At 46.9% G+C, this 24084-nt stretch overlaps 1 protein-coding gene across 1 annotated transcript in view; it reads right to left on the bottom strand.

The window, feature by feature from the left end:
- MOV10L1 (Mov10 like RNA helicase 1) overlaps positions 1-24084 on the bottom strand; it is a 432265-nt gene that overhangs the window by 199816 nt on the left and 208365 nt on the right. Inside the window, exon 11 of the mRNA XM_063929997.1 lies at positions 17154-17212. Within this exon, the coding sequence (XP_063786067.1) occupies positions 17154-17212 (59 nt within the window). The remainder of the gene's footprint in view (positions 1-17153; positions 17213-24084) is intronic.

Genomic DNA, 24084 nt, shown 5'->3' with positions numbered 1-24084 from the left:
TGCATTTTATATGGAAAAGAAAAAGTGGTCTATGACAATCTAAGAGAAATTTAAGGATCACTTTAGCAAACAAAGAGAAGAAAAAAATTATATTGATTAAATAATTTGTAGTAATGCAGAGAGTCCCAGTGGACACACACAGTGGCCTGGTGCTCAGCGCGTTTGTTGATCTTGAGTTGCTAGGTAGCCGTTGCTTGGTAACCAGGTTCACAGAGTAGTTTGTGTCAGGGGCTAACAGTGTGGTTGCCGTGGCAACTGCTTAAACTAAACACAAAAGATACATACAATAAGTGCATATATAAAGAGCATTACGTCCCTACCACCTTGATTAGCAATGCAACCACACTGCAAAGCGCCGCCAGATGACATCACGGGCCGTCAGCGTGGGATTACCGAGTATACCCTAGCACCCAGCATGAGCAGCAGCAGGTTACCTAGGTGATGGTGACGCGGCGCTGCTGGATGACGTCAGGGGTGAGCGTCGTGACAGCGCTGTACGGCGTCCGGATGAACAGGATGGCGCCGTGGAGCAGGTGAGTGGCATTTTATCATGATTGTTAGTTTTGGGTTGGGTATATATGTTTGTCTAATGTTCAGTTTGGGTTGTTAAGGCCCTGAGGACGGGGCTAGTCCCCGAAACATGTCGGAACAATAAACTGACCTTTTCTACACCTGCACCAGCCTGCGTGAGTGCCGCCCTCATTCTGCATTCTATACACTGAGGAGTAATACCTCTGGGAGGGCACCGCAGCATTTTAAACTTGTACAAGAGGAGTGCCGGGACCTTCTGCATGTATATTATTGGATGGCTGTCAGTTGGATAATACATCTACCAGAGACATCTATCTATGCCAAGGCACCATCTGCTTTCTTCGTCTTTTACTCAGGACATTTACTTTCATGAAGAGCCTTTAAGCTTCTCTTTTTACCTTTATTTTCACTTGGTGTTTCACTGTAAGTGCATACGTCCTTACCGCAGTGTGAGGTAAACAGCAGACTCCATTAAAGTGAATCAGCATGGATAACAACGCTGCCATGGATTCTGCATTGGAGCTAATACAAAAGGATGCCAGCGAACGCCTCAGTTTCTCTGACATAGAGGCTAATGCCATATTAATTGAGAGACGGCTGGATGATGACCCCATCAGGAGCACCTGTGATGAATTATACAAAAAATGGCCGAGATTGAAACAGAGGGAGGTGGACTTCCTCTACCACGGAATCTCTCTGTCCGATTATTATCGGAATAATAAGATTTTACTTACCGATAAATCTATTTCTCGTAGTCCGTAGTGGATGCTGGGACTCCGTCAGGACCATTGGGGATTAGCGGCTCCGCAGGAGACAGGGCACAAAAATAAAAGCTTTAGGACTAGGTGGTGTGCACTGGCTCCTCCCCCTATGACCCTCCTCCAAGCCTCAGTTAGGATACTGTGCCCGGACGAGCGTACACAATAAGGAAGGATTTTGAATCCCGGGTAAGACTCATACCAGCCACACCAATCACACCGTACAACTTGTGATCTGAACCCAGTTAACAGTATGACAAACGTAGGAGCCTCTGAACAGACGGCTCACAACAATAACAACCCGATTTTTTTGTAACAAGAACTATGTACAAGTATTGCAGACAATCCGCACTTGGGATGGGCGCCCAGCATCCACTACGGACTACGAGAAATAGATTTATCGGTAAGTAAAATCTTATTTTCTCTGACGTCCTAGTGGATGCTGGGACTCCGTCAGGACCATGGGGATTATACCAAAGCTCCCAAACGGGCGGGAGAGTGCGGATGACTCTGCAGCACCGAATGAGAGAACTCCAGGTCCTCTTTAGCCAGGGTATCAAATTTGTAGAATTTTACAAACGTGTTCTCCCCCGACCACGTAGCTGCTCGGCAGAGTTGTAATGCCGAGACCCCTCGGGCAGCCGCCCAAGATGAGCCCACCTTCCTTGTGGAATGGGCCTTGATAGATTTAGGCTGTGGCAGGCCTGCCACAGAATGTGCAAGTTGAATTGTGCTACAAATCCAACGAGCAATCGTCTGCTTAGAAGCAGGAGCACCCAGCTTGTTGGGTGCATACAGTATAAACAGCGAGTCAGATTTTCTGACTCCAGCTGTCCTTGAAATATATATTTTCAATGCCCTGACAACGTCCAGCAACTTGGAATCCTCCAAATCGCTAGTAGCCGCAGGCACCACAATAGGCTGGTTCAGGTGAAACGCTGAAACCACCTTAGGCAGAAACTGAGGACGCGTCCGCAGTTCTGCCCTGTCCGAATGGAAAATCAGATATGGGCTTTTATACGATAAAGCCGCCAATTCTGACACTCTCCTGGCTGAAGCCAGGGCCAGTAGCATGGTTACTTTCCATGTAAGATATTTCAAATCCACCGATTTGAGTGGCTCAAACCAATGGGATTTGAGAAAATACAAAACTACATTAAGATCCCACGGAGCCACTGGGGGCACAACCGGGGGCTGTATATGTAGTACTCCTTTTACAAAAGTCTGGACTTCAGGAACTGAAGCCAATTCTTTCTGGAAGAAAATCGACAGGGCCGAAATTTGAACCTTAATGGACCCTAATTTGAGGCCCATAGACAATCCTGTTTGCAGGAAACGTAGGAATCGACCCAGTTGAAATTCCTCCGTCGGGGCCTTCCTGGCCTCACACCACGCAACATATTTTCTCCAAATGCGGTGATAATGTTGTGCAGTCACCTCCTTCCTGGCTTTTACCAGGGTAGGGATGACCTCTTCCGGAATGCCTTTTTCCCTTAGAATTCGGCGTTCAACCGCCATGCCGTCAAACGCAGCCGCGGTAAGTCTTGGAATAGACACGGTCCCTGCTGAAGCAGGTCCCGTCTTAGAGGTAGAGGCCACGGATCTTCCGTGAGCATCTCCTGAAGTTCCGGGTACCAAGTTCTTCTTGGCCAATCCGGAGCCACGAGTATCGTTCTTACTCCCCTTTGCCGTATAATTCTCAGTACTTTTGGTATGAGAGGCAGAGGAGGAAACACATACACTGACTGGAACACCCACGGTGTTACCAGAGCGTCCACAGCTATTGCCTGAGGGTCTCTTGACCTGGCGCAATACCTGTCCAGTTTTTTGTTGAGGCGGGACGCCATCATATCCACCTTTGGTTTTTCCCAACGGTTCACAATCATGTGGAAGACTTCTGGATGAAGTCCCCACTCTCCCGGGTGTAGATCGTGTCTGCTGAGGAAGTCCGCTTCCCAGTTGTCCACTCCCGGAATGAACACTGCTGACAGTGCTATCACATGATCTTCCGCCCAGCGAAGAATCCTTGCAGCTTCTGCCATTGCCCTCCTGCTTCTTGTGCCGCCCTGTCTGTTTACGTGGGCGACTGCCGTGATGTTGTCCGACTGGATCAACACCGGCTGACCCTGAAGCAGGGGTTTTGCCAGGCTTAGAGCATTGTAAATCGCTCTTAGCTCCAGTATATTTATGTGAAGAGACATCTCCAGGCTTGACCACACTCCCTGGAAGTTTCTTCCCTGTGTGACCGCTCCCCAGCCTCTCAGACTGGCATCCGTGGTCACCAGGACCCAGTCCTGTATGCCGAATCTGCGGCCCTCTAACAGATGAGCACTCTGCAACCACCACAGAAGAGACACCCTTGTCCGTGGAGACAAAGTTATCCGCTGATGCATCTGCAGATGCGATCCAAACCATTTGTCCAGCAGATCCCACTGAAAAGTTCGTGCGTGGAATCTGCCGAATGGAATCGCTTCGTAAGAAGCCACCATTTTTCCCAGGACTCTTGTGCATTGATGCACAGACACTTTTCCTGGTTTTAGGAGGTTCCTGACAAGTTCGGATAACTCCCTGGCTTTCTCCTCCGGAAGAAACACCTTTTTCTGAACCGTGTCCAGAATCATTCCCAGGAACAGCAGACGTGTCGTCGGGGTCAATTGAGATTTTGGAAAATTCAGAATCCACCCGTGCTGTTGCAGCACTACTTGGGTTAGTGCTACTACGTCCCCCAGCTGTTCTCTGGACCTTGCCCTTATCAGGAGATCGTCCAAGTAAGGGATAATTAATACGCCTTTTCTTCGCAGAAGAAACATCATTTCGGCCATTACCTTGGTAAAGACCCGAGGTGCCGTGGACAATCCAAACGGCAGCGTCTGAAACTGATAATGACAGTTTTGCACCACGAACCTGAGGTACCCTTCATGTGAAGGGCAAATTGGGACATGCAGGTAAGCATCCTTGATGTCCAGGGACACCATAAAGTCCCCTTCTTCCAGATTCGCTATCACTGCTCTGAGTGACTCCATCTTGAACTTGAATTTTTGTATGTACAGGTTCAAAGATTTCAGATTTAGAATAGGTCTTACCGAGCCGTCCGGCTTCGGTACCACAAATAGTGTGGAATAAATAAGAATTTACTTACCGATAATTCTATTTCTCGGAGTCCGTAGTGGATGCTGGGGTTCCTGAAAGGACCATGGGGAATAGCGGCTCCGCAGGAGACAGGGCACAAAAAGTAAAGCTTTAGGATCAGGTGGTGTGCACTGGCTCCTCCCCCTATGACCCTCCTCCAAGCCTCAGTTAGGTACTGTGCCCGGACGAGCGTACACAATAAGGAAGGATTTATGAATCCCGGGTAAGACTCATACCAGCCACACCAATCACACTGTACAACCTGTGATCTGAACCCAGTTAACAGTATGATAACAGCGGAGCCTCTGAAAAGATGGCTCACAACAATAATAACCCGATTTTTGTAACTATGTACAAGTAATGCAGATAATCCGCACTTGGGATGGGCGCCCAGCATCCACTACGGACTCCGAGAAATAGAATTATCGGTAAGTAAATTCTTATTTTCTCTATCGTCCTAGTGGATGCTGGGGTTCCTGAAAGGACCATGGGGATTATACCAAAGCTCCCAAACGGGCGGGAGAGTGCGGATGACTCTGCAGCACCGAATGAGAGAACTCCAGGTCCTCCTTAGCCAGGGTATCAAATTTGTAGGATTTTACAAACGTGTTTGCCCCTGACTAAATAGCCGCTCGGCAAAGTTGTAAAGCCGAGACCCCTCGGGCAGCCGCCCAAGATGAGCCCACCTTCCTTGTGGAATGGGCATTTACATATTTTGGCTGTGGCAGGCCTGCCACAGAATGTGCAAGCTGAATTGTATTACACATCCAACTAGCAAAAGTCTGCTTAAAAGCAAGAGCACCCAGTTTGTTGGGTGCATACAGGATAACAGCAAGTCAGTTTTCCTGACTCCAGCCGTCCTGGAACCTATATTTTCAGGGCCCTGACCACATCTAGCAACTTGGAGTCCTCCAAGTCCCTAGTAGGCGCAAGACACCACAATAAGCTGGTTCAGGTGAAACACTGACACCACCTTAGGGAGAGAACTGGGGACGAGTCCGCAGCTCTGCCCTGTCCGAATGGACAAACAGATATGGGCTTTTTTGAGAAAAAAACCACCAATTTGACACTCGCCTGGTCCAGGCCAGGTCCAAGAGCATGTTCACTTTTCATGTGAGATGCTTCAAATCCACAGATTTGACTGGTTTTAAACCAATGTGTTTTGAGGAATCCCAGAACTACGTTGAGATCCCACAGTGCCACTGGAGGCACAAAAGGGGGTTGTATATGCAATACTCCCTTGACAAACTTCTGGACTTCAGGAACTGAAGCCAATTCTTTCTGGAAGAAAAATCGACAGGGCCGAAATTTGAACCTTAATGGACCCCAATTTGAGGCCCATAGACACTCCTGTTTGCAAGAAATGCAGGAATCGACCGAGTTGAAATTTCTTCGTGGGGCCTTCCTGGCCTCACACCACGCAACATATTTTTCGCCACATGTGGTGATAATGTTGTGCGGTCACCTCCTTTCTGGCTTTGACCAGGGTAGGAATGACCTCTTCCTGAATGCCTTTTCCCTTAGGATCCGGCGTTCCACCGCCATGTCGTCAAACGCAGCTGCGGTAAGTCTTGGAACAGACATGGTACTTGCTGAAACAAGTCCCTTCTTAGCGGCAGAGGCCATAAGTCCTCTGTGAGCATCTTCTTGAAGTTCCGGGTACCAAGTCCTTCTTGGCCAATCCGGAGCCATGAGTATAGTTCTTACTCCTCTACGTCTTATGATTCTCAGTACCTTAGGTATGAAAAGCAGAGGATGGAACACATACACCGACTGGTACACCCACGGTGTTACCAGAACGTCCACAGCTATTGCCTGAGGGTCTCTTAACCTGGCGCAATACCTGTCCCGTTTTTTGTTCAGACGGGACGCCATCATGTCCACCTTTGGTAATTCCCAACGGTTTACAATTATGTGGAAAACTTCCCCATGAAGTTCCCACTCTGCCGGGTGGAGGTCGTGCCTACTGAGGAAGTCTGCTTCCCAGTTTCCATTCCCGGAATGAAACACTGCTGACAGTGCTATCACATGATTTTCCGCCCAGCGAAAAGTCCTTGCAGTTTTTGCCACTGCCCTCCTGCTTCTTGTGCCGCCCTGTCTATTTACGTGGGCGACTGCCGTGATGTTTTATCCCACTGGATCAATACCGGCTGACCTTGAAGCAGAGGTCTTGCTAAGCTTAGAGCATTATAAATTTACCCTTAGCTATATTTATGTGGAGAAAAATCTCCAGACTTGATCACACTCCCTGGAAATTTTTTCCTTGTGTGACTGCTCCCCAGCCTCTCGGGCTGGCCTCCGTGGTCACCAACATCCAAAACTGAATGCCGAATCTGCGGCCCTCTAGAAGATGAGCACTCTGTAACCACCACAGGAGAGACACCCTTGTCCTTGGATATAGGGTTATCCGCTGATGCATCTGAAGATGCGATCCGGACCATTTGTCCAGCAGATCCCACTGAAAAGTTCTTGCATGAAATCTGCCGACTGGAATTGCTTCGAAGGAAGTCACCATTTTTTTACCATGGCCCTTGTGCAATGATGCACTGATTTTAGGAGGTTCCTGACTAGCTCGGATAACTCCCTGGCTTTCTCTTCCGGGAGAAACACCTTTTTCTGGACTGTGTCCAGAATCATCCCTAAGCACAGGAGACTTGTTGTCGGGATCAGCTGCGATTTTGGAATATTTAGAATCCACCCCTGCTGTTGTAACAGTATCCGAGATAGTGCTACTCCGACCTCCAACTGTTCCCTGGACTTTGCCCTTATCAGGAGATCGTCCAAGTAAGGGATAATTAAGACGCCTTTTCTTCGAAGAAGAACCATCATTTCGGCCATTACCTTGGTAAAGACCCGGGGTGCCGTAGACAATCCAAACGGCAGCGTCTGAAACTGATAGTGACAGTTCTGTACCACGAACCTGAGGTACCCTTAGTGATAAGGGCAAATTTGGGACATGGAGGTAAGCATCCCTGATGTCTCGGGACACCAGATAGTCCCCTTCCCGGTTCGTTATCACTGCTCTGAGTGACTCCATCTTGATTTGAACCTTTGTAAGTGTTCAAATTTTTTTAGATTTAGAATAGGTCTCACCTAGCCTTCTGGCTTCAGTACCACAATATAGTGTGGAATAATACCCCTTTTCTTGTTGTAGGAGGGGTAATTTAATTATCACCTGCTGGGAATACAGCTCGTGAATTTTTTCCCATACTGCCTCCTTGTCGGAGGGAGACCTTGGTAAAGCAGCCTTCAGGAGCCTGCGCAGGGGAAACGTCTCGACATTCCAAACTGTACCCCTGGGATACTACTTGTAGGATCCAGGGGTCCTGTACGGTCCCAGCGTCATGCTGAGAGCTTGTCAGAAGCGGTGGAACGCTTCTGTTCCTGGGAATGGGCTGCCTGCTGCAGTCTTCTTCCCTTTCCTCTATCCCTGGGCAGATATGACTCTTATAGGGACGAAAGGACTGAAGCTGAAAAGACGGTGTCTTTTTCTGCAGAGATGTGACTTAGGGTAAAAACGGTGGATTTTCCAGCAGTTGCCGTGGCCACCAGGTCCGATGGACCGACCCCAAATAACTCCTCTTCCTTTATACGGCAATACACCTTTGTGCCGTTTGGAATCTGCATCACCTGACCACTGTCGTGTCCATAAACATCTTCTGGCAGATATGGACATCGCACTTACTCTTGATGACAGAGTGCAAATATCCCTCTGTGCATCTCGCATATATAGAAATACATCCTTTAAATGCTCTATAGTCAATAAAATACTGTCCCTGTCAAGGGTATCAATATTTTTAGTCAGGGAATCCGACCAAGCCACCCCAGCTCTGCACATCCAGGCTGAGGCGATCGCTGGTCGCAGTATAACACCAGTATGTGTGTATATACTTTTTATGATATTTTTCCAGCCTCCTGTCAGCTGGCTCCTTGAGGACGGCCCTATCTATAGACGGTACCGCCACTTGTTCTGATAAGCGTGTGAGCGCCTTATCCACCCTAAGGGGTGTTTCCCAACGCGCCCTAACTTCTGGCGGGAAAGGGTATACCGCCCATATTTTCTATCGGGGGGAACCCACGCATCATCACACACTTCATTTAATTTATCTGATTCAGGAAAAACTACGGTAGTTTTTTCACATCCCACATAATACCCTCTTTTGTGGTACTTGTAGTATCAGAAATATGTAACACCTCCTTCATTGCCCTTAACGTGTGGCCCTAATAAGGAATACGTTTGTTTATTCACCGTCGACACTGGATTCAGTGTCCCTGTCTGTGTCTGTGTCGACCGACTAAAGTAAACGGGCGTTTTAAAACCCCTGACGGTGTTTCTGAGACGTCTGGACCGGTACTAATTGTTTGTCGGCCGTCTCATGTCGTCAACCGACCTTGGCTCGTGTTGACATTATCACGTAATTCCCTAAATAAGCCATCCATTCCGGTGTCGACTCCCTAGAGAGTGACATCACCATTACAGGCAATTGCTCCGCCTCCTCACCAACATCGTCCTCATACATGTCGACACACACGTACCGACACACAGCACACACACAGGGAATGCTCTGATAGAGGACAGGACCCACTAGCCCTTTGGAGAGACAGAGGGAGAGTTTGCCAGCACACACCAAAAACGCTATAATTATATAGGGACAACCTTATATAAGTGTTTTCCCTTATAGCATCTTTTTTATATATTTCTAACGCCAAATTAGTGCCCCCCCTCTCTGTTTTAACCCTGTTTCTGTAGTGCAGTGCAGGGGAGAGCCTGGGAGCCTTCCCTCCAGCCTTTCTGTGAGGGAAAATGGCGCTGTGTGCTGAGGAGATAGGCCCCGCCCCTTTTTCGGCGGCCTCGTCTCCCGCTCTTAACGGATTCTGGCAGGGGTTAAATATCTCCATATAGCCCCCGGAGGCTATATGTGAGGTATTTTTAGCCAAAAAAGGTTTTCATTTGCCTCCCAGGGCGCCCCCCTCCCAGCGCCCTGCACCCTCAGTGACTGCCGTGTGAAGTGTGCTGAGAGGAAAATGGCGCACAGCTGCAGTGCTGTGCGCTACCTTAAGAAGACTGAGGAGTCTTCTGCCGCCGATTCTGGACCTCTTCTCGTTTCAGCATCTGCAAGGGGGCCGGCGGCGAGGCTCCGGTGACCATCCAGACTGTACCTGTGATCGTCCCTCTGGAGCTAATGTCCAGTAGCCAAGAAGCCAATCCATCCTGCACGCAGGTGAGTTCACTTCTTCTCCCCTAAGTCCCTCGTTGCAGTGATCCTGTTGCCAGCAGGACTCACTGTAAAATAAAAAACCTAAGCTAAACTTTTCTAAGCAGCTCTTTAGGAGAGCCACCTAGATTGCACCCTTCTCGGCCGGGCACAAAAATCTAACTGAGGCTTGGAGGAGGGTCATAGGGGGAGGAGCCAGTGCACACCACCTGATCCTAAAGCTTTACTTTTTGTGCCCTGTCTCCTGCAGAGCCGCTATTCCCCATGGTCCTTTCAGGAACCCCAGCATCCACTAGGACGATAGAGAAATACCCCTTTCCCTGTTGTAGGAGGGGTACCTTGACTATCACCTGCTGAGAATACAGCTTGTGAATGGCTTCCAATACCGTCGCCCTGTCTGAGGGAGACGTTGGCAGAGCAGACTTTAGGAACCGGCGAGGGGGAGACTTCTCGAATTCCAACCTGTAACCCTGAGATACTACCTGCAGGATCCAGGGGTCCACCTGTGAGTGAGCCCACTGTGCGCTGAAATTCTTGAGTCGACCCCCCACCGCCCCTGAGTCCGCTTGTAAAGCCCCAACGTCATGCTGAGGGCTTTGCAGAAGCCGGGGAGGGCTTCTGCTCCTGGGAGGGAGCTGCTTGGTGCACTCTCTTACCCTTTCCTTTGCCTCGGGGCAGATATGACTGTCCTTTTGCCCGCTTGTTCTTATAGGAACGAAAGGACTGCGGCTGAAAAGACGGTGTCTTTTTCTGTTGGGAGGGGACCTGAGGTAAAAAGGTGGATTTCCCGGCTGTTGCCGTGGCCACCAAATCCGATAGACCGACCCCAAATAATTCCTCCCCTTTATACGGCAATACTTCCATATGCCGTTTGGAATCCGCATCACCTGACCACTGTCGCGTCCATAAACTTCTTCTGGCAGATATGGACATCGCACTTACTCTCGATGCCAGAGTGCAAATATCCCTCTGAGCATCTCGCATATAAAGAAAAGCATCCTTTAATTGCTCTATAGTCAATAAAATACTGTCCCTATCCAGGGTATCAATATTTTCAGTCAGGGAATCCGACCAAACCACCCCAGCACTGCACATCCATGCAGAGGCGATGGCTGGTCGCAGTATAACACCAGTATGAGTGTATATACTTTTCAGGGTAGTTTCCAGCCTCCTATCAGCTGGATCCTTGAGGGCGGCCGTTTCAGGAGACGGTAACGCCACTTGTTTTGATAAGCGTGTGAGTGCCTTATCCACCCTAGGGGGTGTTTCCCAGCGCGCCCTAACCTCTGGCGGGAAAGGATATAATGCCAATAACTTCTTTGAAATTAGCAGTTTTCTATCGGGGTTAACCCACGCTTCATCACACACTTCATTCAATTCCTCTGATTCAGGAAAAACTACAGGTAGTTTTTTCAGACTCCACATAATACCCCTTTTTGTGGTACTTGCAGTATCAGAGATATGCAAAGCCTCCTTCATTGCCGTGATCATATAACGTGTGGCCCTACTGGAAAATACGTTTGTTTCTTCACCGTCGACACTAGATTCGGTGTCCGTGTCTGGGTCTGTGTCGACCGACTGAGGTAAAGGGCGTTTTACAGCCCCTGACGGTGTCTGAGACGCCAGGACAGGTACTAACTGGTTTGCCGGCCGTCTCATGTCGTCAACTGATTTTTGTAACGTGCTGACATTATCACGTAATTCCATAAACAAAGCCATCCATTCCGGTGTCGACTCCCTAGGGGGTGACATCACCATTACCGGCAATTGCTCCGCCTCCACACCAACATCGTCCTCATACATGTCGACACACACGTACCGACACACAGCAGACACACAGGGAATGCTCTTATCGAAGACAGGACCCCACTAGCCCTTTGGGGAGACAGAGGGAGAGTTTGCCAGCACACACCCAAGCGCTATAAATATATAGGAACAACCCTACAGAAATGTTGTTTCCTTTATAGCAGCTTAATATAACAATATCGCCAAAAAAGTGCCCCCCCTCTCTGTTTTTTTACCCTGTTTCTGTAGTGCAGTGCAGGGGAGAGTCCTGGGAGCCTTCCTCGCAGCGGAGCTGTGCAGGAAAATGGCGCTGTGTGCTGAGGAGATAGGCCCCGCCCCCTATTTCGGCGGGCTCTTCTCCCGGTGTTTGTGAGACCTGGCAGGGGTTAAATACATCCATATAGCCCCAGGGGCTATATGTGATGTATTTTTAGCCAGAACAAGGTATTATCATTGCTGCCCAGGGCGCCCCCCCCAGCGCCCTGCACCCTCAGTGACCGCTGGTGTGAAGTGTGCTGACAACAATGGCGCACAGCTGCAGTGCTGTGCGCTACCTCATGAAGACTGAAAAGTCTTCTGCCGCCGGTTTCTGGACCTCTTCACTTTTCGGCATCTGCAAGGGGGTCGGCGGCGCGGCTCCGGGACCGGACTCCATGGCTGGGCCTGTGTTCGATCCCTCTGGAGCTAATGGTGTCCAGTAGCCTAAGAAGCCAATCCATCCTGCACGCAGGTGAGTTCACTTCTTCTCCCCTAAGTCCCTCGTTGCAGTGAGCCTGTTGCCAGCAGGACTCACTGAAAATAAAAAACCTAATAACTTTTTCTAAGCAGCTCTTTAGGAGAGCCACCTAGATTGCACCCTGCTCGGACGGGCACAAAAACCTAACAGAGGCTTGGAGGAGGGTCATAGGGGGAGGAGCCAGTGCACACCACCTAGTCCTAAAGCTTTTATTTTTGTGCCCCGTCTCCTGCGGAGCCGCTAATCCCCATGGTCCTGACGGAGTCCCAGCATCCACTAGGACGTCAAGAGAAAATGTAATACCTCGGGGGTTCAGGATCCGCAACTCACCGACCATAGGGCGATTTAATACAGCTTTCTGCCGGCGGTGGGTTGCGATCTTGAATAAATGCTCCATGGACCTACTGCTGCTGGTTGTGTTAGAGTCCACTAGGGAGCTCAACCTAGTTAGGGAACAACTGGTACAGTTTGAGGGTGAACATAAGCCCGCACTACAGCTGGACACCCAAACAGATTGGGTTGCAAAATTGGGCACCCAAATTGAACAGTACCAGCAGGACCTAGTGCGGTTTAAGAAAGATAAACTTGCTACAGTACAGAGAGACTATCAGCAAAGACAAGTTTACCCTTGGCTAGGTGGTACCCGGGCATCACAGGACTACGAGCAACCCAACTGGCGATCGAATTCACGCTGGCGGAGGGAACAACAGATGGGGGCAAGTACCTCAGCCAGTGATTCTGAAGGTCCTTCTGGTGATACATCTCAGTCTGAAGGGACCTTCCCTTTAGGCCAAGGAGCACAGGGAATCCGCACCCGGTCCAATCGCACTCCCCAGCCAGGAAGAGGGAGAGGACGCGGAGGGCGAAACAAAATCAAAGGATCATTCGCTCAAAAACCGCCGCGAGCTTAAAAGAACTGGTTTTCAACTTATCTTCGGTACCATTAACTGATCAAGAATACCATCTATTATCAAAGGGGCTGTCTTTTGTGCCTACGGTTCTTCCGGATCCGTTGGAGAGGAAAGTGGATTTACACCAATTAGGTAGAACTTTGAGGCGGCAAGAATACTTCAATGCGCGGCCCGCGGATAATTCAGAGTTGAATATCCCAGCACAGTTACGTAAGATAGCTCCTCGATCCAACTTTGGCCCTCCAAGCCTGAATCCATCAATCAAGACGTTCTTGCGGATGTTAGAGACTGAGGACACTATGTTAATGACAGATCAGGTCCACCTTAATCTTTCTAGATCTGAGATGGTCACGTTACGCAATTTGTCCCTTAGAACGGACATAGTGGTCTGCAAGGCTGATAAGTGGGGGTCCATTGTGATACAAAACCTTGAGGAATATGTTAATGAATGTGAGCGTCAACTTAAAGATACCAGGGTTTACAAGAGACTCACGATGGACCCCATCAAAGAATACAAAAGGGAACTAGATGCATTTTTGTTAGCAGCTAAGGACCAGGGCATAATTGCAGAGGAAACAGTAAGGGCTCTCACTATTGAACATCCTAAGGCCCCACTGTTTTACACTGTGCCCAAAGTCCATAAGTCCTTGGTGGACCCTCGTGGCAGACCTATAGTGTCTGCCAGAGGGTCTTTATACCACCCTATATCGGTGTATCTTGATGCTTTTTTAAACCCATGCATTCAATCCCTTCCTTCATATTTAAAAGATACAACATCCCTCCTGCTACAGCTGCAAGCCCTGGGTGATTTACCAGAGGGGGTGTTGCTTTGCAGCTCGGATGTCACGAGTTTATACACTTGTATACCACACGAGGCGGGTATTGAAGCTGTGAGAGCCCTTATCCAAGATAATGCCATTTACCAAGGCCCAGAGATATCATTCTTTTTGTCCCTGTTGGATAAAGTCCTGAGACGGAATTACTTTGTCTTTAATGGCAGATTTATTTTACAACTTGCGGGGTGTGCGATGGGGTCCGCAGTGGCCCCGTCGTACGCGAACGCATTTATGCATCATGTTGAGACCAAAATGTTTTATCTGGACCCTACTATTAAGTCTAGGGTAATTTATTTCAGAAGGTACATTGATGATTTGATAGTACTATGGCAGGGATCAAGAGAAGATTTAATTAGCCTGTGGGAGGATCACAATGCGACCCAGCATCCTGTACAATTCACTTCATTATTGATGGTACTACGGTTAATTATTTAGATGTGGCTATTACCAACAATCAGGGCAAGTTGTCAACTTCTTTATTTATTAAGAAGACTGATAGAAATATGTTACTTGACTACCGTAGTTTCCACCCAAGTTCATTGAAAAGGGGTTTACCATTTTTGCGGGTAAGACGTATTATATCAGACCCTAGTGACACTGAGACAGCTATGGATAATATGCTGGTCAAGTTCGCACAACGGGGTTATCCCTTAGGGGAACTTGAAAAAGCTAAATCTAAGGCCCTTAATATTCCACGTGAACAAGCATTGAGCCCCTTAGTTAAATCTTGCAGGGTTGATAGTCCTAAATTGCCCTGGGTTAGTAGATTTACCACGGCCACCAATAGGAACATTAGAAAGGCTAAAGCACTGTGGCCAATCATACAGACGGAGGGAGCTCTGTCATCATTGGCCCATACTTCCTTATTACCTAGCCATACTAGGGGCCGTAACATTGGGGACCATATAGTTAAACTAGATGTCACCCAAATTACCAGTGCACAGGATATCCACTTTTTGAGAACCAAAATGGGCTGTTTCAGGTGCTTGGGATGCGCTACCTGCAATACACTAATGACAGGCAACACATTTAATCATCCGTTAACTGGGAAAAAGATTCCCATCAAACACAGTCTCACATGTACTTCCACACATGTGGTGTACCTTTTGACATGCCCGTGTGGTCTTGCCTATGTGGGCAAGACCATACGACAGTTTCGTGAACGCATGGCCCTACATAGGAGTGCCTTTAAAAAAGCATTAGAGAAAGGTCACAGTGACCAACCTTAGCTCGTCACTGTTTGGAACTTAAGCATGGGGTGGCGAGCATTAGGGCTATCTTGATTGACCAAGTCCCTAAGACTCTCAGAGGGGGCGATAGGGATCGAATGTTATTACAGCATGAGTCCAGATGGATTTATAAACTAGGGACCTTATCTCCTCGAGGCCTGAACGAAAATCTTGGCCTCCAGAGTTTTTTGTAAACCTCCATGATTCCATTGATAGGAACATTGTGGATAGGCATAGACCACATATTATTTAGGAATTTCCTCACTTTTGGTCAAGTCTTTTGCGAATAATGATGGATGTCTAGGCCAGTGCAGTATAATCATAGTATTAGGACATTAATATGTAGCTCTAATAATGTCTTAATAATGTCTTGATATATGTTTAGTATTTAACTGAGATGCACTATGTATTGCTAATCAAGGTGGTAGGGACGTAATGCTCTTTATATATGCACTTATTGTATGTATCTTTGTGTTTAGTTTAAGCAGTTGCCACGGCAACCACACTGCAAAGCGCCGCCAGATGACATCACGGGCAGTCAGCGTGGGAATACCGAGTATACCCTAGCGCCCAGCGTGAGCAGCAGCAGGTTACCTAGGTGATGGTGATGGTGATGCGGCGCTGCTGGATGACGTCAGGGGTGAGCGACGTGACAGCGCTGTACGGCGTCCGGATGAACAGGATGGTGCCGTGGAGAAGGTGAGTGGCATTTTATCATGATTGTTAGTTTTGGGTTGGGTATATATGTTTGTCTAATGTTCAGTTTGGGTTGTTAAGGCCCTGAGGACGGGGCTAGTCCCCGAAACATGTCGGAACAATAAACTGACCTTTTCTACACCTGCACCAGCCTGCGTGAGTGCCGCCCTCATTCTGCATTATATATATATATATATATATATATATATACAAGATAATGTAATGGGCGGCACTCCAAAGGATTTTCAATAAATGCAACAGCTCACCAGGCCGAAACGCTAATCGGCCTGGTGAGCTGTTGCATTTATTGAAAATCCTTTGGAGTGCCGCCCATTACATTATCTTGTCTGCTGGGCCTTGCAGTGCCACGGGAAGGCACCCAGGTATTTAGTTCATGCTGTAGGAGTGCCGGTCACAACTGTTTTTTTTTTTTTAGATATATGTATATATATATACACACACACATATATATATATATATATATATACACACACACACACACACACAGAAAGTTCATCACTCACCATAGCAAGCTCATTTGTCCTCACAACATCAATAAATAAATGATGGGGGTTTAGTTAGTGAATTGGCCAATGCACGGAAGCCTGCAAACCACTCGCCAAGGTACCCCACCTTCTTGCAGGACCTACACTATCAAAGAGTCTTAAAATTTGCCCAGTTACCTCAAGGTGACAAAGCACAAATATTAAATGAGGGGCTTGTCCTGCATTTGAACCATAAAACCAGGACTACTCACTCCATGAGCGAGAATCATACAACTAAACCAACCAGTCATCCAAATAACAACCACTAGAGTTCATAATGTATAGGAGTACTAATGCAAATATAGGTGAAGCACCTTTGATATTTAATATTTTATTACATAAAAAGGTTATTGAATGTTTAAATAAGCAAGTAACGCTGGTAGTAATTATTTGGATGACTGGTTGGTCTAGTGGTGCGATTCTTCTCACTTATTATCTGTAACTGAAGCCAACATTATACGCAAAACCAGAAACAAGATTAGATGAGTAAGCACACTTGTGTGGATGCAACAACTGTCAATACATTTTCTCATTTGCTAAAATGTTTTCTAGAATATAGTAAGTACCTGTATATACCGTGCTGTAATAAACATAAATACAGTATATAGCCGAAAAAAGAACTGCACCAGCGGAATGCTATTTAATATATTCATGTCTCAAACTGATCCATAAGAAATATTGTACAGAGATAATGTAGAGGACAACACTTTGCCACACATTTTGGATTATTTCACAAATACATTTTCTTAATAGGTACTATCATTCATGTATCCAATTTTACCTGCTTGTCCAAGATGTTCTCCTTGTTCCACAGCAAACTGACACCTCCTGCTGGTGACTCTATAAAAACAAAAGCATGATTTAGCACTTGGCTTCTGCAAGATAGTCATATTGTAAATGGGTACAAACTACTTGATAATTGTTGCAGGAGAGGCAAATCCTGATGTTTATCAGTGTTTCTCTATCATACCATTGTGAAACACTGAACCCTTTGGGATACAGTCTCCTTCAGGGTGATGGCACTTAAAATATATTAATGTGTTAATATAAATATAACCGTGTTCTGCACAGTTTCCCACTGCCACTGTGAGGGATGTTCCTGAAATGGTCCTTTAACAATCTGCATAGGTGGTGAACTGCTGCCACCCCTTCAAACTGCATACAGAGGAGCAGCAAGGTAAGTGCCTCCTCCTTCCCAGTTCCAGAGGACATGCAGTAGTCCCGGCAGCTCCAGTGGAGGGGGAACTGGTAGGCCTCCATAGAGTTGGGTCAGTTGGAGATAGGCTCAGCAGTAGATACCCCTCACTAGATGGAAGTACTTTATTGTTGGGTTGGGAATGAATTGGGTGTTTCTGTGGTGAGATTATACATTTTAGTGCTTTGTTCTGTTTCTTTGTACACTTTCTCTTTGAGTGTTCTGTATCCCTCTTTTTTCCCTCTACTGTTCATTGTAAAAGCTAAAGGGAGCAATTCCAGGTCTAAACCTGGCAGAGCTTCATTTGTGATGTTTGTAAAAAGTCACTAAGTTTTCTGTACACGAGATGGATGGTAAATTGTCGCTCATGCCTGCAAGGGTTACCACTGGTTGTATCTGCCTAATGTCACAAACCACCGCTGCGGCTTGTCTCCGTGACGGGTCCCGGTTGTCACCAGGCAACTGGGACACAGCATTATCCGGCTGCAATGCCAGATATTCCTGCGGTTTGTTAGGCTGGAGAGCTACAGCACCTCCGGTTGTCTAGCGCTCATGAAGCCAGGCGTGCAGGCAGCAATGCAGCTGCAGGAGACAATTTTTTTTTTTTATTGTGGGCCTTCCCATTCCTAATGATCTGAATGGTTCTACTCTCTGTTATAAAAGGCAGTCAACCTGCTTGACCCTGCCAGTTATAGCTTATGCTTCAGTGTAAGTTGCTGGTCTGTGTCCTGAATTCCTGTATTCTTCCTGTGGGTACTCTGCCTGTCAGAACACCTGTCTGCCAGTCACGCCTGAATCTTGCCTGACCACTGAACTGCCATTAGTTGCTCCTTACTTTGTTTCATATTGTTCTCTCCAGCAGATCAGCCTGCAAGTGTATTTACCAAGTGCACTGTGTTCTGAATTACCAACTCACAGTGTCCCATTTGCTGCTCCTGAGATCTGACCCTGCCCTGCCTATTAACCCTCTGTGTATGTATTGTTTATTGTACATTATGCCAGGCAGTCATCTTGCGGTCTCCAGTCAATTGTGCAAGTCTCTACTGATTGAGGTTTAAGATCTGGCGGCATCCTAAGTACCACTGTGAGTGCAATACACTAAAGGGAACAATAGGTGGCTGTTGTAGGCCAAAGACCCTCTCAATGGCTCTAGGGATCTTACACAATTGTGCTGGAGTTCCATAACACCTAAATACTTCACACAGTCTATTTTTGATCTCAAGCAGCTCACCTAGTGCCCCATGGAAGTAGGCAAAAGGGATTTCATCAACCACCTTTTCTGCTGAATTTTCAGCTAATAACCCAATATATCTTAGAGCATTCAGCCAGGGATCAGCAGGCCATTTAGTGATGACACAAGAGGAACAAGCTTGGCCAAATCATTACAAAGACTGGTCAAACTTAGCAACTAACTTAGAGAGGATGTTATTATTTATTTATTTATTAGCAGTTTCTTATATAGCGCAGCAAATTCCGTTGCGCTTTACAATTTATTAGAGACTTCTTCTTTGACTGTCACAAAAGAAAAAAAGGTAATCACTACCAGTATAAGTGCCACAGTATAACAAACTTATGTACGTCCCTTATTACTGCTGGCGATCCTTCTTTTCCTTTAGTACTCCATTGGTTTGATTGTGTTAATTCAGGCTCAGCGGTTATATGGAAGCAAGAATAAAAATAAAAAAACAAACAAACAAACACTGTAGTATTGTTTCATTCAATCCTCCTTTTCTATTAGACGAGTCCTTCTCCCATAGACATATAGATGAGGAACGTACCCCCAATCACAATGAAGCCAACTTATTCGTGCATATAAAGGTTTCTTTTGCTTTTTTTCACCCCTTTCGTGTATCTTCCACCATAAAGTGTTTAATGAGAGCGTACCTGACTCACTTTAAAGAATCAATAAATAAATCCCAAAAAGGTATCTTTTCTTATGGTGTAACAATTAATATGCGTACCACACTCACAGGAAAGATGGCAAGGAAACTTCCATCTGGGTTTCTTTTAAATCCACAATTACTCTTGTTTAAACAAGAGGGACTGTGGATTTAAAAGAAACCCAGACGGGAGCTTGTTATGCAATTCCTCCTTCTGGATTTCCTGAGGTTAAAACTTTGTATAAAAAAATAAATAAAAATAAAAATCTTCTTGGCCTAAGGTGGTATCCAGGTTCCATTTAAAATCAAGTATAGCACATCAGTTTGAGGCATAATGTGTTGTGCACTGCAATCTTGTGAGAGTATCCTTGCGATGGGGCAACACAGGGACATTATCATGGCCCAACGTCAGCTATGTGATCAGAGAGAAAACTGGATTTTTATACTTCCATCCATAATTCTCTAGTTCCCCTGCTTGGAGCACTTTTTCATGGTTTTGTATTTTAGGTAGGCAGGGGTGTGTGTGTGTGTGTGTGTGTATATATATATATATATATATATACACATATATATATATACATATACACACATATATACACATACATACACACATACACACACTTACATGGGGTGCAGGGGGAGATTTATCAAGCCTTGGAGAGGGATCAAGTACCAACAAATCGGCTCCTACAGTAACTGCCACTCTACAGGCTGGTTGAAATATGGCAGTTAGGAGCTGCTTGGTTGCTACTTCCACTTTATCTCTCTAAGGCCAAGTACATATCCCCCATCACCATGTCGACAGTTATAATGTTGACACCAGAATGTCAACAGTTTTGACATGTCAAAATGCTTACATTCTGGAGAATGCTGACATTAGGCTGCAGTGAAAGGTTTATAGGGTAGTGCATGAACCTCCAATACCGATGAATCAGATGAGACCACCAGGACACTATGGGTGGAATTCATATGTTTGAAAAGTCGGTTGGGTGTCTGTTTTTTCCTATCTAATAGACAGGAAAAAACAGACTCCCAACTGACTGTTCAAACATTTGAATCTCCCCCTATGAATGTTGACAAAAGAAATACCAAATATACAGTGCATGCTTATACATGCACTGTCAAGTGTGGGACCTTATATAGACAGGTGTGCCTATCCAAATCATGTTTAATCAAATGAAGTTACCACAGGTGGACTCCAATTAAGCTGTAGGAACATCTCAAGGATGATCAGTGGAAACAGGATGCACCTGAGCTCAATTTTGAGCTTCATGGCAAACGCTGTGAATACTTATATATATATATATAAAAGCAAAAATACGCTTATCCTGCACTGTGAGGTTGCAGCCCACCGAAACAGACCTACTGTTAGCTAGGTCCAAAAATAAATACTCTTCCAAACAATGAATCGGGGGCGCTACCACTCACATCCCATTACACCAGCAATACAAATGACCACATATATAGTTAATAACAATTTATTAAAAAGCACAATTTGCTATTAGAGATAACCCTTTCAAATGCACAGATTAGTGTCAAAGATGAATGAAGGGTATTCTTCTCTCTTCAACACTGACGCGTTTCGTCCTTTAAGGACTTCTTCAGAGGGAAGGTCAAAATAGCTGGTAAAGACATATACAGATTTATAAATACGTCATCTACATAAAAAGTTCATACAATATACAGTTGATAAAGAATAATGGAGGAGAATGATGAAGATTACATACATACCCACTTTGGGTGAAATTTGATAGAGAAAAAAACCTCCACAGAAGATAATCCTACAATCAGTGTAATTAATTAATTAGGATAATATAACCTAACCAGTGAATAATTTAAACCATTATTATGTGCAATACTTACAGGTTCACATATGCTCCTGTGCTCTCCCAAAGTGCAAGTGACAGGTGCACCAGGGAAAGGGCTTTATATACCCTACACCCTGCTTACCTCATTTCCTGGATTATTCATCCAATGAGGGGCGATGTGATAGAATATAATGATTTATAACTGGACAAATTGTCCTCAATGGATGTAATATATGTGTTCACACCAGGGACGTGCAGTCAGGGGAGGCAGTGCCTCCCCTGTCATTACTGATTAAAATAATATAAAGAAGATACTTATGACACATATTCTGTGTCATAAGTATTTGCTTTATATTATCCTAATCATCCCAGTCCTGTGTAAAGTGTTTGGGAGGCACCGATCGTGGTGCCTCCCTGTCAGATAGGGAAAAGTATGGGAGTGGGGGGCGGGCGCAGGCGGGGCCTAGCAATGGGCATTAAAAGCCCATTGAAAAATCATGGGAAAGCGGCACCATTAGTGGTGCCGCTTTCACACAGGGACGTGCTTTCAACCTATGAAAGCACGTCCCCTGTCAGTCAGGCCACAGTGATTGGCCAGCGGTTCCGTCACTGGATCCGCTGTCAATCACTGTTGTGGGCGCGGCGGAGGTGTGGGCGGCGTGGTTGAGGCGGTGCGGGCGGCGTGAGTGCGGGCGGCGGTGCAGAGTTTGAGCAGCGGAGCGGTAACCCATTTCAAAAATGGCGCCTCAGCGTCATTTTTTAAATTGAAGATGGCCGCCACGAGCCAATCACGGCTCGCCGCGTCATCGCTCCGCCCCCTCTGGCTGACTTATATAAGTCAGCGCGAGGGAGCGGCTGTCAGTCCGACGGCGGAGGAGGAGCGGAGAAGAGCTCCAGAAGGTTGAAGACGCCGGAAGTCCTGGATGGGCGGCGGCTATGCAAAAGAGCTTAGCAGCCGCTGCCCACCAGGTGAAGACGCTGGAAGCCCTGGGGAAGGCGGCGGCCATGCAAAAGAGCTTTAAGGCCGCCGCCTCCCAGGTGAAGACTTCAGAGGAAGACGCTGGAAGCCCTGGGGAGGTGGCGCCCCCCCAGGTGAAGACGCCTGAAGCCCTGGGGAAGCGGCGGCCATGCAAAAGAGCTTAAAGGCCGCCGCCCCCAGGTGAAGACCCTGTGCAATAAAACTTATTTTTTAAGACTGTGTGGTGTTTTTATTTTAATATTTTCTTTACAGGTGGGCAACAGGTGCCAGCAGGCCATTTATGTCCGGGCATGCTGGCACTTGTGGTTCTCCAAGTGCCAGCATGCTGGGGCAGGCTTGCTGGGACCTGTAGGCCACCTGTAAAGAACAATATTACTATTCTTTACAGGCGGACTACAGGTGGCAGCGGGCCCATTATGTCCGGGCATGCTGGCACTTGTGGTTCTCCAAGTGCCAGCATGCTGGGGCAGGCTTGCTGGGATCTGTAGGCCACCTGTAAAGAACAATTTTAACAATGAACCCCGCACCCACTGCCACCAGGGGTGCGGGGCATAGCACCGGGCTATCAGCCCAGTGCTGGTTATTGCTCGGGAGGGGGACCCCATATTTATTTTTTTGGGGTCCCCACTTCCGAGGAATTCCAGCCCTGGGCTGACTAGCTTGGGGGGGGGGTAGATTAATGCTATGGCAGGGGGACCCCATACCGAGTGTCTCCCCTGCTATGGCATTACCCCCCCCCCCCCCTGGCTGGTTCTGCCTGGTGCTGGTTTTACAAATAAAGGAGGGGGGGGGGGGGGCGCTACGCTTTTTTTTTCCCTGGGGGGGGATGTTAGCTGCTTGTGCCTCCCCAGCCACTGACCTCCCACTGGTTCACACCATATCCTTACCAAAATTATCATTTAATATAAGCTAATGTGTGTATCTTTAATATAATCCAGTTTAAACTGTGAATAATGAATGACAGGAAGTGACAATTTCCGTCCATAAATAATAAGAATTTACTTACCGATAATTCTATTTCTCGGAGTCCGTAGTGGATGCTGGGGTTCCTGAAAGGACCATGGGGGGATAGCGGCTCCGCAGGAGACAGGGCACAAAAAGTAAAGCTTTAGGATCAGGTGGTGTGCACTGGCTCCTCCCCCTATGACCCTCCTCCAAGCCTCAGTTAGGATACTGTGCCCGGACGAGCGTACACAATAAGGAAGGATTTATGAATCCCGGGTAAGACTCATACCAGCCACACCAATCACACTGTACAACCTGTGATCTGAACCCAGTTAACAGTATGATAACAGCGGAGCCTCTGAAAGATGGCTCACAACAATAATAACCCGATTTTTGTAACTATGTACAAGTATTGCAGATAATCCGCACTTGGGATGGGCGCCCAGCATCCACTACGGACTCCGAGAAATAGAATTATCGGTAAGTAAATTCTTATTTTCTCTATCGTCCTAGTGGATGCTGGGGTTCCTGAAAGGACCATGGGGATTATACCAAAGCTCCCAAACGGGCGGGAGAGTGCGGATGACTCTGCAGCACCGAATGAGAGAACTCCAGGTCCTCCTTAGCCAGGTTATCAAATTTGTAGGATTTTACAAACGTGTTTGCCCCTGACTAAATAGCCGCTCGGCAAAGTTGTAAAGCCGAGACCCCTCGGGCAGCCGCCCAAGATGAGCCCACCTTCCTTGTGGAATGGGCATTTACATATTTTGGCTGTGGCAGGCCTGCCACAGAATGTGCAAGCTGAATTGTATTACACATCCAACTAGCAAAAGTCTGCTTAGAAGCAAGAGCACCCAGTTTGTTGGGTGCATACAGGATAACAGCAAGTCAGTTTTCCTGACTCC

This window comes from Pseudophryne corroboree, chromosome 6, assembly GCF_028390025.1.
Source record: "Pseudophryne corroboree isolate aPseCor3 chromosome 6, aPseCor3.hap2, whole genome shotgun sequence".
Classification (NCBI taxonomy): Eukaryota; Metazoa; Chordata; class Amphibia; order Anura; family Myobatrachidae; genus Pseudophryne; species Pseudophryne corroboree.
Note: the sequence above shows the minus strand (reverse complement) of the source record. Positions and strands in the feature narration are given on the sequence as shown.